Source organism: Mesoplodon densirostris, chromosome 13, assembly GCF_025265405.1.
Source record: "Mesoplodon densirostris isolate mMesDen1 chromosome 13, mMesDen1 primary haplotype, whole genome shotgun sequence".
NCBI lineage: Eukaryota > Metazoa > Chordata > Mammalia > Artiodactyla > Ziphiidae > Mesoplodon > Mesoplodon densirostris.
Window position 1 is genome coordinate 74,861,586 of NC_082673.1, and position 19,724 is coordinate 74,881,309.

The 19,724-nt window shown below is 35.5% G+C and overlaps 1 protein-coding gene across 2 annotated transcripts in view; it reads right to left on the bottom strand.

The window, feature by feature from the left end:
- Positions 1-230: 230 nt before the first annotated feature.
- The window catches only part of MRPL13 (mitochondrial ribosomal protein L13), a 35,902-nt gene continuing 16,408 nt past the window's right edge, over positions 231-19,724 (bottom strand). Inside the window, exons 5-7 of one of the 2 annotated variants that reach the window (XM_060116173.1) lie at positions 18,734-18,820; positions 11,954-12,075; positions 231-519 (exon numbers count right to left, since the gene is read on the bottom strand). In XM_060116173.1, the coding sequence (XP_059972156.1) occupies positions 498-519; positions 11,954-12,075; positions 18,734-18,820 (231 nt within the window). In that variant the 3' untranslated portion in view covers positions 231-497. The remainder of the gene's footprint in view (positions 520-11,953; positions 12,076-18,733; positions 18,821-19,724) is intronic. The other variant, XM_060116174.1, reaches the window with a different exon arrangement.

Below are 19,724 nucleotides of genomic sequence, written 5' to 3' on the forward strand. Positions count from 1 at the left end.
GTTTGAAAATACCTCAGGACAAACCTTACCCTACTGAGCTGGAGGGATGAACTCAGATGATGCGAGATTAGATAAAACAGTCACTGAAAAGAAAAGTGAAGGTGGGCCTTGTTTTCCCAGGTGTCAAAAACGGAGCTGGAACGTGAGGAAATCTGCATGAATGGGCACTTGGCAATTTTAACTGCAGTGCTACCTAGGGTTTGATTTTTTTCATTAAGTGAGAAATTGAATAGTTAACCAATTAAGCAGTTTTATTCTTATCATTATAACATTCAAATCAGATTACATAATAAAACAATTCTATAAAATAATGTATTTTATTGCAATTTCCTATTGAAGGAATATCCCTTCCTGAACTTTCCCCACAAACTTTCCGCACCCATAACAGGTTTCTTGTCAAAAGGCAGCAATTGTTTCACCTTGCCCTGTAGGAAGGAGAAACTCATCAGGAAGAAGTTTCAGTCACCGCACTGTTATTTTCTGAAATTTTCTTTCTCCTACAGCCGATAATCTTCAGGTCTGAAAGACAAAAATAAACATTTATTTTTTCACAAATCAGTTTCATTTTCTCCCGCATGATGCAAGAAGATTATTTTCCAATTTAAAATGAAAGTAACTGTTCATCAAGAAATATCTCCTGGGCTTCCCTGGTGGCGCAGTGGTTGAGAGTCCACCTGCCGATGCAAGGGACACACGTTCGTGCCCCAGTCCGGGAAGATCCCACATGCCGCGGAACGGGTGGGCCCGTGAGGCATGGCCGCTGAGCCTGCGTGTCCGGAGCCTGTGCTCCGCAACGGGAGAGGCCACAACAGTGAGAGGCCCACATACCGCAAAAAAAAAAAAACAAACAAAAACAAACAAAAAAAGAAATATCTACAAATATTATATCTAAATTTTTGGTGAAAAACATTAAGGCCAAATCATCACAAAGTAGAACAGTTAAGTGACAGTTCCCAAGTTCTTTGCAGAGTATAAATATAGGCCCCCGTGTGCCTATGAATGAATGTATGTAGTGACTTAAAAGCTTGAATTCAATTTCCCAAAAGCCCTTTTAATAGAAAGGATTATATATAAAGATATGGATTTGTCTAATAATGGCAAATTCTGAATGAGCAGTTTTGCTATTTGTATTATTTTATCATATGCTAAATTTAATTTTCATTACAGTAGCATACAAAATACATGTATAAACACCAGCCCTTTGATATTTTAATTACACACATTTATTATATACATATATGGTCTTTTAATTTACTATATACATATAGTCTTTTCTTTGTTTATATATTTATAGGATTAATCACACCTGAAAGTTCCTTCCAGTAGTAAATTAAAACAAAGAACATTTTCAGAGAAATGTTAAATTTTAACAATGGAGAAAATGAGGAATAGGAAATTATGAAATGCGAAAACTGTTAGTGTCCTGTTATCTTTTACAGAGTAGTGTAATTGTAGGTATTGAGCTCCTACGGAATTTTCAGAAGGAATTTAGTGATTAGTAAACTAAATAGATATTTTTGAAACAGCTGTAAAAATATTCAACAGTTTGAATTCCTTTAAAAAAGGAAACAGGTGAACTCTGTTTGCCCTGAAACAACTTATCTCATCCCTTTCTACATTTAAATCTTAAAAAAAAAAAAAAAAAAAGACAAAGAGACCAGATAGCCCAGATAGGAAGACCAACAGTCTGGTAACTAAGTAAATGAACTACATTACAATTTAAAATTATTATTTAACTCTGAGGAACACAGGCACTGATGTGGGAAACTAACCAAATATGCTTCACCATATAGTCATTCTGTAACAACAAGAAGAGAAACTGCAGCATTTTGTCACAGTTTCTGAAATCTCTTTTCAAATGTAAAAACTGAACCCAAAGTCTGGGAAATGACAGTTTGATACAATAGCTGGAAGGAGCTCCAAAGTGCACCCTTTTAATCTTGGGTATGTGACTCAATACAATCAAAGTTCCTAGTCAAGAGACACCAGTGCATTTTAAGAAACAATTTATTCTCCCGTCCAGCTGGTTCATATAATTACAAAAGGGTGGCGGTGATGCCATTGGAAAGAAATCTTCTAAGATTTCTAACAAGTAGTCCTAACAAGAAGTCTCTGCAATTCCACTCAATAAAATTAAATGTGCTTAGTCACAGTCTGGTTGTTTCCAAACCAAAAGTTAATTTATTAACAATGAGACGACGAAAGTACCCTTTAGTGGAATTTACAAGTAAAATAGGAAACATGTATGAAGGGTGTAATCTGTCACGTAAAACATGTTGACAGTGACCTGAAGGCAATCGGGGGCTAATAAAGCCCAATTTTGTTTCAAGACATTTTGGAGGAAGTGAGGAGGGTTAAGATGAGGGCTCTGTTAGGGCTGGGGCAGTGATGGGTAAGAAGAAAGGATGGGCTCAGGATTCAAGAAGCAGAAAATTAACTTGACCAGGGCAGGGAGGGGAAGAGGGAAGAGACCAGGGGCATGACAGAGGAAGGAACTACTGGAAAATGACACTTCAAGGATGACTATTAATTTTCAGCTTGAAGAACTCAGGAAATGGCAATGCTATCTATTTGTTCTGGAGAGGGTATACAGGCAGGAGAACAGATTCTGAAGGGAAGGATTTTGTTTTGAATATGATGAAATCTGGCCATGGCAGGCAGCTAGAAAGTAGGATTTGGAGTTTAGGAGAAATGGGGCAAAGGGAAAGACATCTGAGAGTCTCTAACATAGATTCTTTCTTATCCCACTTCCACATAGTGGAAGAACTTTCACTAGCTCTCCACTGCTTTGTCAAATTCAAGCACAGAGTTCAACACATAACCCTCCAGGACATGGTCCCAGTTAACCTTTCTGAGGCATTCTTTCCACACCCTGTCCATTCTGGTCCCATTATACTACTTGCTATTGCCCAGATAGAAACTTTCAGACCGCTGGACTTGGGTACTTGATATTTTCTGCACTTGGAGTATCTCCTATCTCTTTTCTGCCTGGTGGACTTAACTAATCCTTCAAAATCCACCCCCCAGATCACATGTTCTGGGAAACCCTACACAGCTCTTCCTTTTCTAACTTAGGCATGGCTCTTTTCCCTGAGATCACCAGAGAACTTCATGCATACTTCTATTACAGTGTTTCTCAAATTACATTTGCCCTAAGTAAGTGAACAAATGTTGTTATGTATGTAAATAACAGTGCTGTGTGCTTATCAGATGCCATGAAATATACTAACTACCTCACAGGCACTATCTCATTTTACCCTCCTAACTATATAGTGAGAAAGACACTGTTATCAGCCCCATTTTACAGTTGACAAAACTGATGCTCAGAGGGGCTGAGTAACTTGTTTAAGGATACACAGCTAGGAAGTGGATGGTAGTGATCTAGTGCAGACCTTCTGACTCCAGTGTTTGCAAGCACCATTTTATTCTACACAACTCCTATCCTTTGAAGGCACAGTCCCAATATAATTGATCTTATACTACCAGCAATTAGCACAGTATCTTGCATGTAGTGGAGGCTTGTAAGATACTTGTAATTATAGTGACCACCTTGAAAATGCCACTTTGTTTGCAGACTCATCCTTTCTGCTTTTGGAATCTTTTGCAGATGGTTAATTTGCTTCTAAGTGGGGGGAAACAGTATCATAGCCAAGAGACTAGATACACTAGATGTTCGCAGAGCTAGAAATATCAACTCATGTGCGAGACAATCAAACATATTACATGGCTACAGGAGGTACCCCTGTGGGGAAAAGTGAGGTTTTTACACTAAATATGGTTCTATTTCTCTCTCCATCTACACAAATGAAAGCAGGTACACATGCAACACATTTGTATTGCTTACTCCCACTAAAAGAAGGCAATTCAAGATAATATAAGAAAGGGGAGGGGAGTGGAGGGCTATTTAGCTGAGTGGGTCTCAAACTTCAGTGGGCATACAAATTGCTTGGGCTCTTGTAAAAATGCAGATTTTGATTCAGTTAGTCTGTAGAGGGTCTCATGATTCTGCATTTCTAACAAACTCCCATGTGATGCAGTGCTGGTCCATGGACCACACACTGACAAGCAAGGGTTCACCTCAGACCTCTGACAGAGCTGTTCATAAGACGGAGGGCGCGACTATTTGAAGATGCTGAAGAAGCAAAAGAAGCGCTTTCAGTAGGAAGTTTCTAAAGCTGTGCTGTGCCTAACAGAAGGTAACACACTTCCTCATTAGCTAGACATGATTCCAATAGATATATAGTATCCTTCTGGCTCTTTACCCACCAGAGGACTTTATTAACAGGCAGCTTTATGCTTTTCTGATACAACAGTAACTAATTGTAAATTATGATAACATCAACAGAGGCTGGGTAGTAAAATTCCTTTAGCATCTATCATGAAAGAAAGATTAACTTGGACTTCCCTGGTGGTGCAGTGGATAAGACTCCGTGCTCCTAATGCAGGAGGCCCAGCTTCAATCCCTGGTCAGATAACTAGATCCCACATGCATACCACAACTAAGAGTTTGCATGCCATAACTAAGGAGCCCGCCTGCCGCAACTAAGACCTGGAGCAACCAAATAAATAAATAAATATTAAAAAAAAAAGATTAACTATCTTTAGTAACTAAGTAAATGTCATTGTATTTAGGTTCTTAAAAAGTTGCTAGTCTATGTACATCAACATTACATTAATCAGAATTGAATTCTCAGGGACTTCCCTGGCGGTCCAGTGGTTAAGACTCTGCACTTCCAAGGCAGGGAGCACGGGTTCAGTCCCTGGTTGGGGAACTAAGATCCCACACGTGGCATGGCCAAAAAAAATTAAAAAATTAAAAAATAGAAATAAAAGTCCTGGGGATGTAATGTACAGCATGGCGACTATAGTTAACAACACTATACTGTATATCAAAAAAAAAAGAGAAAGAAATACAAAAGGTCAGTCTGATTGAGTTTTAAGTCACTTCCACTATAAGAATGGAACTATTTAGAATAAACCATTCCAGGAAATCTGGTCACATCACATACTCCTTGAACTAAAGATGTTAGCTGTACAGGTAATAGAGCAATGGTGCTGCTACACTCATTTCCCCAGACACTGTACCACTAGCCTGATCAGAAGAAGTTCAACAGTGATTTTTTAAAAACTAAACTCTTCTAGGTACAATGGAATATTACTCAGCCATAAAAAAGAATGAAATAATGCCATTTGCAGCAACATGGATGGATCTAGAGATTATCATACTAAGTAAAGCAGACAGAGAAAGACAAATATCATACAATATCACTTATATGTGGAATCTTAAAAAATGATACAAATGAACTTATTTACAAAACAGAAATAGACTCACAGACACAGAAAACAAACTAATGGTTACCAAAGGGTAAAGGTGGTGGGGGGAGGGATAAATGAGGAGGTCAGGATTAACATATACACATTACTATACATAAAATAGATAATCAACAAGGACCTACTGTATATAGCATAGGGAACTCTATTAGTACTCTGTACTTAACCAATACTCTGTATTTAACCAATATGGGAAAAGAATCTGAAAAGAATAGATACATGTATAACTGAATCACTTTGCTGTATACCTGAAACTAACACAACATTGAAATCAACTATACTCCAATATAAAATAAAAATTAAAAAATAAACTCATAAGATTGTTAAAATTGTTTAAATCGAAAATTTTTTCCAATTAAAATTAATAGGAATTAATAGGAATTATTGTTACATTCAATTACCACTTTTAAGTCATAAGCTCTATTGGCTAGGAAATGCAAATGATTTAATTTTGGTTGTTTATATAAAGATTGCTTCTTATTTTAACAACCAGTCCTAATGAGTTCATATCCAAAAGAACAGTATAGTTTAGAAGGCTTAATATGAGCAAAATTCAGGACTGGAAATACTGAGGTCTATGGTCTATGGTTTAAGCCAATGCTGTGCTGGTTGAAATGATGGAAAAGCTGGAACATAAGCTTTCTCCCCAAGTCCAGCTAATAACTTCTGACTGTGAAGAGTAGCAAATTAAGTTAAATCTTGTACGAAAATGCCACATGACTAGACTAGCACACAATTATGGAAAAACTTGAAGATGTCCAGGTCCCAGATCTTTATGGGTTTTGAAAAGGTAAAAAATCCTTCTCCACTGTCTTTAACTAAGTCTCTGATCTGAAGCACATTTTATAAAGCCATAGGTAAAATTATTTTTCTCTGGGCATTCATTTAACTAAAACCGAAAATCTGTACATTTTTGGGATGCGTAGCTTTTATATCGAAGGGCAAGCAGAAAGCTGAAATCCTTGTTGACTTCCAGAGCTATAGACTGGACAGGACGCTCACCAAGTCCCTTCTGCAGTGCTAACGTTCCTGGCACCCATTTTCTTTTACAGAGCTGCATGAATTACCTATTAAACTCCCTAAATCTAATCCTACTTTCAGCAAAGACAATTCCAGGGCCAATCACGGTTGTCCTCAAGCCTTCTCATTTTCATCCTCATCCTCACTTTCTATCCTCTCTCTTTTGCAGGCACACTTCTAACAGCACACTCTGTAAAGAGAGTTAGACCAGGAACATAGGTTTGCATCATAAACGTCTGTTTTCAAGCATTTACTGATGCTGAAACTTTCCACACTTAAGTTTCTCTACAAAGGTGAGGGTTATGCTTAAAATAAAGCATTACTGATTTAACGAGTGAGGAGTAAAAAACATATTTCTTTTTTGATTTTGTTTCATCACTCTGTGGATAATGTGAAGCAACTCAAGTTGGAATTTTCTACATACCTAATTTTTCCTAAGAAAAGCTCTCCTATAGAGTTTTGTAGAAATGAAAATTAAAAGTTTCAACTGAACTGTTTTATTTTTACCCTACATAATGAAAAATTTCCATTACAGTGACAGCATTATAATTTCCATGATTATTGTGGTTTTGTAATGTGTCGGCAAAACTGCAATGAGCATGGAGATAATTATTGACAGAATTAAAATAAGTTGATCATTTGAAAGCTACAATCTCAGGCAACTGAACTGTGAAAAAGAGATAGTGCTATTGTTTTATCTTTGAGAAACAAATTCTAAGTGTGTATGTACCCTACAATCACCACTTGCCCGTGGCAAATGCACATTTACTCTGTACCATCAAGAAACACAAGATAAAACCTTATAGCATATTCTGACACAATTTACATATCCATGAGATGTAAAAACTACGAATACACCAAGTATACACACTAATTTAAGAAGTGAGGTGTATAGGCAATGTTTCTCATATGAGAAAGTGGCTTTTAGTTATAAAACAATATTTATAGTTTCCTCATAAATATCAGTTTCTTTCCTTCTGGTCTACCATTGTTTTAAAAATAAATAAACAACTAGCCTAACAAAATCTAGAGTATGCTGAAGTTAGCCCTGAGGGAATACAACTTTTTAAGTGATTGAAAATAACTTAAATGAAATCCCAACAATGGTAGCTGTTAACTGAGATTAAAATAATTTTGTTAATCACCTACTGGGTTCAAAGCTTAGTTTATCAATTGTTACTGTTGCTCAGAAGCTTTTTGTCTCTAACAGAAATGGTAAAGAACTTACGTTGAACCAAAAGCTAGTAATAGTTGCAATTAAAAAATGTACATTTTTATACTATAAACATATGTTAGGTTTTATTGCTAGGGAAACAAAAACCAAAGCAAGCTATTTTTGTGTGTATTTATTTATGGCGCAATCCAGGTACATCTGTTTCAGTCAAGTCTCTGCAGGTTCACCATCAGATCTATCTTGAATAATTTCCAATGACTACATTCCAAAGGAAGGTTATATTCTTGGCTTAGCTATTTTGAGTGGAACAAAAAGTATATTTTAAGTAGGTTCCTTCTCCAAAAGGAGAAAAAAATTTGTTTTCTCATAAAAGCGAATCTATCAGTAATGAGGAATCTCACTTTCAAGGGATTGCACTGCATGGTGTATCAAATATTTTAGTTGTAGTTCTAATGTATATACTATTTTACACTTGAACTTTATTAACACATAATATTAACACATATAAGTTAACTTAAGTTAACAGATATTGTGTGGCTACTAGTGAGGAAGGATCACAACTTTAATAAAGCATAAAGGAAAGCCTGTGTCTAATGTATATTCCTGCCAGAGGGAAATTTGGAATGAAAAGAAGGGGCAGGAAAATCCATTTCAAAACAGTAACTCAATAATGCATCAAGTGGCTCTAAGTTTCACTAAAAGTCTCCTTAAAAATAATTATAGAAAAGCCCTTTCTAATTCCATTAATATAATGAGGGCATTCAGTCACCTTCTAATTTGTTTTAAATGAACCAGTGATCCCTTAGTAAAATGAACAGTTTGATCAGTACTCTTTGACTATAATAACATTAACTATAGTTTGTTGTGAATGGTTATTTCATTATCATACTGCCTGGATTAACTGACTTAGAATACGCTTTAGAATATTCATGATATATAACTCCACATGAATAATATGTGTTTGGTCACGTAACTAACCAAATACCACCTTTGGTATTTCCAGTTTAAAAAAAAAAAAAAGTACCACATCCATCTTGGTTAGGAATATAACTTCAATTATGACAGAGTTTCTATAAGAAAATCAGATATGACATACTTAGATTTACAGAATAAAACTGATGTCATATCCTGCAGCCATTGAAGATCATGCTTGTGGGGAAAAAAATCTTGTAAATTGGGAAAATGTGCAGTGAGACCATATTTAGAGAAAAATCATAATTTCCCACATTTGTAAAACACACAAACGTACATACAACATAAAAACTAACACAAAGAAACAGGAAGTTAGCACACCAAAATGTTAAGTATGGTGAAATTATTTACTTATGTATATATCTTATTCTTATTTTCTACAATGAACATTTAGTAGTTTTTAAAACTCCCCCAAATTAAAATATTTTTCAACTGAACGCCTGAGTTTACTTTCCAAAGAGTATTATGTTTCAAGTAAATGTTGTCTATTTTATGTGCAGTCAATATTATTGTGAATTTTTCGTAAAGAAAAGGTTCCAGGGTGGTAAACTTAAGCTAATAAATGATTTCTATAAGTTAGGGATTAATTTCAATTTCTGGCAAATTCCACATCTCTTTTAAGGAACTTTTAAAAATGTTAACATCTTCCTAGAAAAATGTTCTATGTTTATATGGACTGAGTTTTAAGGATAAATGTAAGTTCTATGTAGTTTAAGTAGGAAAAGGTACATTGGTTATGTCTTGACTAAATGACCATGTAAATCTCTAAGAATAAGTTAAATTAAAATTATTTTTCCTAAAGTTTAAACATCATCAAAGTAGTTCAGAAGCTTCATTTCTCAGATGCCAAAGGAGGGAATAATTGTAACTATCATAGCATGTGGAACAAATTTTAAAACCTTTTATTTACTGATTTATCTAAATAAACCACTATATGATCTGGAGGAAAAAAATGAATTTAAATAAAAAGAATTAAAAACAGAATCTTAGGTTTTGACAAGAAGGCAAACTATTAAACAGGTATCTAAAAAGTAGCCAAGGAAAAGAGAAAAGCACTCCACACTTAATTCAGTTGTTAGAATCAAATCAGGTCACATAATGTATAGTTTCTCATCCACAAGTATGTCAATGTCAAGCAATCAAAACCAGAACATAAGGGAATAATAGAAAACGCACTTCCTTATTTTAGAGAGAAATACTTAACATGAGAATGTACCCTAATAACTAGCTGATAAAAATATCAGACATCATAAAGCCAATTTTTTCAATTTTTCAGTTTGTTAATCACTTGTTTGATATCAACTGAAAAGCAGCCAGATAATTCAGATGATACAGTGAACAGGAACAAAAACAATAAAAAAAAAGGGTTTTTTAAGTTGGTCAGTTTCACTAATTCTGACATGAAGAATTAGTATTAAATTAGAGCATTTTACTACATATGTTCTAAAAATTATTTCTAACCTCATTTATAAAAGCTGATAAAAGGATACTCTATTTTTCATTTATTCATTCAATAAATATTTGCTGAGTGCCTACTTAATGAGCCAGTCACTGTGCTCAGTGCTAAGCAAGACAACATACACGTCCCTCATGGAGTCTCGTAAGGGAATGACATTAAACAGGTAATCATGCATATATTTAATTACATTAGAATAAATACAGTAAAAGAAAAGGAACATGTACAATGAGACCCTATAAAGGGGGCCTAACCCAGCTCAAGGATTATAGGAAGGACTTTTGGAGGAAGTTTTATTTAAATGCTTCATCATCTGCATTTCCTTGGCATCTGTCAAAAGGTATAGCACGTAGTATAAACTCAATAAAAGTTTGTAAAATGGAATTAAATAATTGCTTTAATGGTAATTTTTCAAATGTGTGTCCTAGTGCTTATTATAGTGTCTTGCACGTAAGAGTGTCTTGCACATAATACATATTTGTTGAATAAATAAATAAATTAATGAAGCAGTTTACTTTTGTGGAAAGAACACAGGTTTTGGAATCAGCTACAACTAGTTTCAAATTCAGGCTGTACTACAAACCAGCCAACCTTTGGCTTAGTCTTAAAAACAGGAATAAGGTATTTTATCTTATTGGTAAGAGAATTAGGTACAATGTATGTAAACCACCTAGCACAGTGCGGGGCAACTGGAAAGTGTAAATGATCACTAATAATATTATTTTGCTCATTATATGCAGATTTAATTAAAAATGAACTTTATACAGGTCAGCAAAGTCAAAAAGATTTAAACAGAATACCCTAAAGACCTCTGTGTGCAAAGAGTGAAGTTATATACACACGCAATGAGAGTCAAGGATTAGATTCCTGGACATCCTGGGAATCCTGGGAAAACTTAGGTTTTCACAAACCTATCTAGCCAAACAGCTCATCAAGAGATATGGATTTTCAGAGTACAACGGATAAGTATCCTGTGGGAAGATTAGCTGTCTTTTGTAGATCAAGTCACGAGGATGCGTGGCTCTCTCTAAACCTACTGTGTAAATTCTGTAAACATTTCTGAGGCCCTATCAGGTGGGGTACGGTTCTATGCACTGGGGATGTAACAATGAACAAAATGCAGCCCTTGCTTTTGAGGAGGTAAATGTGGTGATAACAGCTACATACACGGCAGGTGCTACAGCAGGAGATGGTTGAGCACTTAGTCTGCTCTTGATGTTTAGGTGAGGCTTCTTAAAGGAGACTGACATCTGAACTAAGGCCTAAAGAAGGAGTAAGAGTTATCCCAGAGGAGGAGGTGAGGGACGTGTTGTTTTAGGCAGAGGTAACAGCAGAACAAAGTCATGGAAAAGTTAAATTGCATAAAAAGGGTGCCAAGCTTACACAGTCTGCTATGCTAGACCAGCACAGTGGAGTGAGAAGAATTTAAGCTGATGAGGTTACAAAGAGCCTGGTAGGCCAGGCAAAACAGCCTGGAAACAATTAGATAGGACAGTATGTCAAATCTAAGCAGCTTTCTGGCTCATAGGTAGAGGAAATTGTAATAGAGGAGAGCAAAAGTGTTTTTTTTTATTTTGTTTTTCTATTTGGATTGACTCTAAGTATCCAGAATTAATGACTTTCATTAGATCATATTCTTGGCTTAGTGAAGCAATCTGAAAAAACAGAGAATCACTTTGTTTTAGGTAAGAACAATTCATTTATTATCCCAAGAGACTACAATCAATCCAAGTTATGTCATCCCAAACAAAATATCTGATAATTTATAGGCATCTATGAACATCCTTGCACTTACCTAGCAAGGTCTTAAGACTCCGAGACTTTTGGTTCTACCATCTACATCTAGAGTTTATTTGTAGGTAGAAGCTGCAAACAGTATCCAAGAGAGTGAAAAGATGTTCATTCTTCCTACGCTCAAGGATCTTATCATTTGGATATGAAAACAAGAGATACTAAACTCAGGTTAAAAAACAAAAGTAGGAAGGAAAAGAAAGACTTACGGAGACCAAACTCTTGGGAAAGCCTCTATTTCTTCTTGTGTGTACTCATCTAGACGTCTGGGCACTTTTCGTGGTTGAGGAAGCTCTTCCACTAAATTCTTAAGAATATCTTCTGGTATATCCTAGAGTAAATAAAAATTTAGGCTTAATTTTCTTAAAATATATTCCCTAGTAATAAATTAGTAATTCTTAGTATTAAAAAATAATAAAAGAATAAATGAGAACACAATCTTCAAATTAAAACTTTGTAAAAATCCCTGAAAAATACATTAAATCAGTGATGTATGTAATCTCATTACAGTAATACATTCTATATTTTAATCTTGACAAACCTATTCCTAATGATACATTAGATGTCTTCAATTCTGACAAGTATCTGGTCAATAAATTCTACTTTTTCTGAATATTGTTAAATTTTTCCCCTCCTTTCAGCTGCAAAAAGGCACTGCTTTGGCTCATTCTCACAATGTTTCATCTGATGAGTGTATGCACAAGGTCTGTTGCTTCCAGTGCCACAACCTTTTTCAATTAATGCTCCATGTTGTTGCCAAAAAAAACTTTCAAAAATGAAAATCTGCTGGATCTGAGTCATTTAGCCAACAAGCATTTACTGAACTCCTTCTATGAACTAGAAATTGTGCTAGGTGCTGAGTATATAAAGGAAAATAAAAAGGTCATGGCTTCTAAAGGCTTGCAGTTTTAAAGAAGTCACTCCTTAGCTAAAAATCTCTCAGGATGAAGTTCTAACTCCTTAGCTAAACCAGGAAGCGCACCTCTCCAACTTCACCCCTCCACAAATGCCTGTGGCTTCTGAGTAAACAACCTCCTCACCTTTCAGGCGTTGGTCTACACTCAAATCCTGGTGCCTTTATTAATGGCACTTGCCCAGAACTACCTTCCCCTGGATATATATCCAAATGTTCAGAAAAATAAAAGGAAAGGTAAAATATAAGAAAATCTGAACTTGGGTAACGAAAAGCAAGCTAAAGAGTAAAGCATACATTTGAGAGGTATCTTAAAAGAACAGGAATTGGACTAAATAAAGGGAATGATAAAATGAAGAGCATGAATAACCAAAAGAATTAACATTTATATTGTGCTCATGGAACAAAAATAAGGGAAAGAGAATTATATTGTGGATCTGAATGATCAGTTAATTTTGGAGAGTCTATCAAAAAAATAGTAAGATATCAATATGGAAGTGTCCTATGGGCACTTCCCTAGGGATCGTAGATATAATTCCCTCTTTTTATTTTAGTGTGTTCCTAAACATTTTCAAAAAAGGAGGATGATTATACAGTAAATTACAGTTGTCTGCAGAGAGCAATAGTATAACTGGGAATCAAATACCTAGGCAAGGACATGGCATCAAATAGGTTATTCAAGATGTCAAGAATCAAAATACAATTTAAAAATTATTTTAGAGAATCACAGAGCTCTACTGCACTATAAACTCATTCCAAAACCTAATATGGCAAAACTTTAAAAATATTTTTTAAAATTTAAAATGACTTTAAAATTATGGTTTGGATAGGCTGGGTCACTATCAACATATACAAAACACAATAAATACTATTGAGAAGTGTTTCTTCACTGAAAAGTAGTTGAAAAATATTTAAATTCCCTTCCCCAGCATATTCAAATATGCAAGTGTAAGCACACAGAATCAGAACAAGCAGAGAAAGCCTGGACACATGAAATACTGTAAAGGGGTCCTTATTTTTTACTTACTAAAGAAGTCTATCTGCCAGTTTGGTATTCACGAAAATTTATGACTATTTCACACTTCTCTGGGAAGCCATTAAAAAAAATCCTTAGCTTGTATCTGCAAAGACAATTTTAAACGTTGCCAACTGCTCACTCAGCATAGAGAGTTTGGGACATAGTGGGTTCCTGGTAAATGTTTGCTGAATTGAATAGAATTTTGACTGAAATGGGCTTACCAAATTTCACCACTATTAAAGGAATCCACTGAAAGAATGGACAAAATCAATGCAAGGTTAGGAATTAAAGATGCTGATTAGGCATTACACATGAAACTGGAAAAACTTTCTTTTTATGCGTTTATGTCCTCTGCACAGAGCAGGTGGTGAACCTAAGAGGGAAATAAGGAAAAGAATAAAAGTAGAAAAAAGAAACACAGGGGTGAGGTGATCATTTACTTTTTTGAAATTTTTCCTCTTTATACTTTTTTTTTTTGACCGTGCCACGCAGCTTGCAGGATCTTAGTTCCCTGACCAGGGATCAAACCCGGGCCCTAGGCAGTGGAAGCGTGGAGGCCTAACCACTGGACCGCCAGGTAACTCCCACTTTTTTGCAATTTTTAAAGGAATTTCAAATCTACCAAAAAGTTGCCAAAATACGTGAACACTCATCTAACCTTCACCTAAATTCACTGACTATTCAAATAGGACATGACTGCTTTCTCTCTTTTTATCTATTCATAAACACATACACCAAAAACATTCTTTTTGACTACACCATTTGAGAGTAGTCTGCAAATATTCCGTCCCTAAATATTTCAGCATATATATTTCCTAAATATAAGAATTGTCTCCGATGTAACCACATTACAAATTCATGTTCAGGAAAACTAACATTGATGAAACACCTTTTACTCTAATATACAGTGTATATTCAAATTTCCCAAATTGAATTTTTCCAATCCAAGGTCAAGGATCACATGCTACCGCTATTATATTATTATGTTGGTTAACATACATAATATATTTAGTCTAGTTTCCTTTAATCTGAAGAGTTTCCTTGTTTTATCTCTTTTATGAAATTAACATTTTTGAAGAGGTCAGGCCAATTATGTTGCAGAATGTCCTTTGTTTGGATTTGTAGGACTCTCTCCTCATCATTAGATTTAGGTTAAACATTTCTGACAGGACACTATATAGTTTATGCTGGGTCTTCAGTGCTTCATTCATAGCAGGAGGCACCTGATGTCAGTTTGTCCCATATTGATGATATATTTAATATCTTGGTTATGAGTGGTGGTTCACCAGATGGCTTTAACGTAAAAGTGTATTTTCCCTTTTTAAATAGTAAGTACTCGGTGACACGATGTTTTGAAACTGTGAATATCCTGTTCTATAATGCTTTACTCAATAGATACAGAATATGCTGATAATGGTGGCTTTTCTAATTCAGTATTATTTCTACATTTTTTAGATGACATTCTTCTCTAAAGAAGAGCTTTTCCTTCTCCAGAAAGAAGGGAAATTATAATCAGTTAAAAATAATTTTTGGACTATCATTGTGGGCTCATAGATTTTTGTTTTCTACTCAAGGTAATCCATCATTATGATCATTCAAGGCTCAAACAGTCCATATTTGGTCAGTGGGCACCACTGCAAGCTGCCTCCTGTGTTCTCTCGATAGTTCTCCATCGGGTTTTGATCACTGTCTTACTTTCTGTTACTTATTATTTTACTATTATAAACAATGCAGAAATAATAATCTTGTGCATGTGTGCACTCCAAAATAACCTTCTTCTTTGTTCCAGACCTAGAAACAACATTTCTAAGAAGAACCACATTCCTTTTAATAGGGAATAGCACTTAGAAAACACAATCTGTGCACTAGTTCTGCTTACTTCTATTGGTATTGTCCTTTTATTTATTTATTTATTTATTTTGCCGTACGTGGGCCTCTCACTGTTGTGGCCTCTCCCATTGCGGAGCACAGGCTCCGGACGCGCAGGCTCAGTGGCCATGGCTCACGGGCCCAGCTGCTCACGTGGCATGTGGGATCCTCCCAGACTGGGGCACGAACCCGTGTCCCCTGCATCGGCAGGCGGACTCTCAACCACTGAGCCACCAGGGAAGCCCCGTCCTTTTATTTTTTGAATATATAAAATCTCAACATGATAAAAAAGTTAAAGTAAAAAAAAATAATAATCTAAAAGGTATTCTCCAAAAATCTCATCCTCTTCCCTACTCCTTTCATCTTGTTGTGCCCATGATCTAGTAAATAACCAACTTCATTTTCTCATTTATTCTTCCTGTGTTTCTTTATGCAAAAAGTAGATAAATATATATGTGTGTATGTAAACATACATATGTATAAATGCATATAAAAGGTAGTATGCTATCTATATTCTTTTCCACTTTGCTTTTTTAAACTTAGCAATACATCCTGGAAAGCATTACTTACCGTCACAATGATATTTGTCATTCCTTTTTTATAATTGCATAGTACTCAACTGAATAGATATAGCATAATTTAGCCAATTTCCTATGAATAAGCATTTATTTATTTCTATTACTTTACTATTGTAGATAATGTGGAAACAATAATCTTGTGTATGTGTATCTTCAGGGTAAATTGCTATAAATAAGATAGCCGGATCAAGCATGAATCTCCTTATGTATGTATTTTTATTAAATGTTAGCTAATTCCCCAGATTCCTTGTGGGTTGCACCATTTTGTACTGCTACCAGCAATGTCTGAGTGCCTGTTTCCCCATGGTCATGACAATAAAAAATCTAGCAATCCGTTTTTGGAGAAATGGGCTCATTTATTTTATAGCCTGAAATTATTTAAGTAATTTATGGTGAAACGTATCTACCTTATAACTGGTAAAAATAACATTACTATTTTTTTGTTCCTTGCAGAAATTAAAAGCATGTGAAAGTACAATCAGAAACAGGAGTTTTAAAATTCTTGTGATTTCATGCCCAAGGTCATTTATCCTTATATGATGATACTGCTCCCATACTTGTTACCTCAGAGGTAAAGTGAATAGTGGGAAATTATTCTACTCATTCGTGCAAAGTAAAGGTAATAAATTAGCCACTTTGATAAAAGCCTGAATAATTTACTCATGCATTATTTAAACTAACAACAGAACATACAGGTGTCTTGAACAGTTGTGTAACTTTATATTCTGGAATGAATTCTACCTTATTCCTCTAGTAGGAACTATAAGGACAACAATTATAACCCATAATATTGATAGCAACTAGAACTTACTGTTCCAGGGCCTGGTCTAAGTACTCTACAAATGTTATCTCATCTAACCCTTACAGCAATCTTATGAAGTAGGTACTATTATTATGCCCATTTCACAGATGAGAAAACAGAGATAATGGCCATGAAGTCAGTAGATGGTGGGGGCATGTATTCAAACTCAGGCAGTCTGATTCCATGGCCTGGACTCAACTATTTTATTATAGAACCTCTAGTGTTTCATTATATTATACCAGAGAGAAAAACCAAGTACTTATACCAGTACAATAGTTATGGATAAAAATGTCTATTTTTTTTTCAAGTACTTTTTAGCTGAACAAATTCTGAGTAGGAATAAGTATTCTCAAGTTAAATCATGGGAAATAATTAGCAACCAAAGCCGAGCTATTAATCTATGATTCATAGAAGCTACAGGTCACAAAAAAAGTAAACTAAATTCATACTTTTTTGTAGTTCATGAAATTATCTATAAGTAACCTCAATTTAACAGGGGCTCTAATTATAGTTTCTTGTTCCAAACAAAGCAGACTATAGTTCCTTTTTCCAAAGAAAGCAGTTATTAAAGTGAAAATATAGAACTTACAGACTTTTGGTTTTTAGTCCAATGATGGCTCACTTTATGATTTAAAATAGAAGCAATGGTTATTATAGTGCATTCACTATAAAATGCAAAAAATATTTCAGAAGTTGACATAAAATTACTGAAAATACAACAATTTTTAAAATGAGAAAACATTTAATTAAAAATTTAAGAAAGCAGCTCAATATCAAAGAAACAAACAACCCAATCCAAAAATGGGCAGAAGACCTAAATAGACATTTCTCCAAAGAAGATATACAGACTGCCAACAAACACATGAAAGAATGCTCAACATCATTAATCAGTAGAGAAATGAAAATCGAAGCTACAATGAGATATCATCTCACACCGGTCAGAATGGCCATCATCAAAGAATCAACAAACAATAAATGCTGGAGAGGGTGTGGAGAAAACGGAACCCTCTTGCACTGTTGGTGGGAATGTAAATTGATACCGCCACTATGGAGAAGAGTATGCAGGTTCCTTAAAAAACTAAAAATAGAACTACCATACGACTCAGCAATCCCACTACTGGGCATATACCCTGAGAAAACCATAATTCAAAAAGAGTCATGTACCACAATGTTCACTGCAGCTCTATTTACAATAGCCGGGACATGGAAGCAACCTAAGTGTCCACCCACAGATGAATGGATAAAGAAGGTGTGGTGCATATATACAATGGAATATTACTCAGCCATAAAAAGAAATGAAATTGAGTTATTTGTAGTGAGGTGGATGGAACTAGAGTCTGTCATACAGAGTGAAGTAAGTCAGAAAGAGAAAAACAAATACCGTATGCTAACACATATATACAGAATCTAAAAAAAAAAAAAAGGTCATGAAGAACCTAGGGGCAAGACGGGAATAAAGATGCAGACCTACTAGAGAATGCACTTGAGGACACAGGGAGGGGGAAGGGTAAGCTGGGACGAAGTGAGAGAGTGGCATGGACATATATACACTACCAAATGTAAAACAGATAGCTAGTGGGAAGCAGCTGCATAGCACAGGGAGATCAGCTCAGTGCTTTGTGACCACCTAGAGGGGTGGGATAGGGAGGGTAGGAGGGAGGGAGACGCAAGAGGGAAGAGATATGGGGATATATGTATATGTATAATGGATTCACTTTTTTATAAAGCAGAAACTAACACACTATTGTAAAGCAATTATACTCCAATAAAGATGTTAAAAAAATTAAGAAAGTATCATCAGTGACTTACTTCATCTGGGAAAAGATGCAACCTCTGCATCAGAGTTCTTCGGTGAAGGTTTTTTGGCAGCATGCCATAAATAGCTAGTTTAACAATCTGAAAAACAGATACACGGGGGACTCAATAAGAAAAATGTAACTGGAGATATAAACACAGTAAGAGATAGTGATGAAAACGAGTGGGCTAAGATTCAATGTGAATGTGAAAGAAATGAAACTGAGACCTAAGCAGATATGTGGCAGTAACAGAAAAGTAACTTTTATTATTTTGTACATTACTATTTTCTTTCGAATCTGTTTTTTTATTTAGAAAAGGGACAAAAGGAAGAGATAACAGATAACTTGTGTATGTGTCGATTTTAGATAGAATAAGAAAAAGTTCTTTAAGCTTATACAAGAACCTGTGGCTCAGATAATCTATTACAGGGCTTCCCTGGTGGCGCAGTGGTTAAGAATCCGCCTGCCAATGCAAGGGACACATGTTCCATCCCTGGTCCAGGAAGGTCCCACATGTTGTGGGACTAAGCCCGTGTGCCACAACTACTGAGCCTGCTCTCTAGAACCTGCGAGCCACAACTATTGAAGCCCACGTGCTGCAACTACTGAAGCCTGCGTGCCTAGAGCCCGTGCTCCGCAACAAGAGAAGTCACCGCAGTGAGAAGCCCGCACACTGCAACGAAGACCCAATGCAGCCAAAAATAAATAAATAATTTAAAAAATTCATTAAAAAATAATAAGCTATTACATACAGGTTACAGCAGATCCTAGGGAGGCTTAATCTCGTTTACTCCAGGTGGGAGATCAGGAGGTTTCCAATTCATAAACTGTGCCTGACCATACAGTCATGAGACTGACTCTGTAAGTCACCAATCTATAACAATGGTAATGGCTAGCATTCACTGAAAACTTACTGTGTGTACAGCGGTCACTGCATTACATTTGTTATCTTTTTACGATACTAAGTCCCACTTCACAGATGAGGAAACAAATTTAGTGAGGTT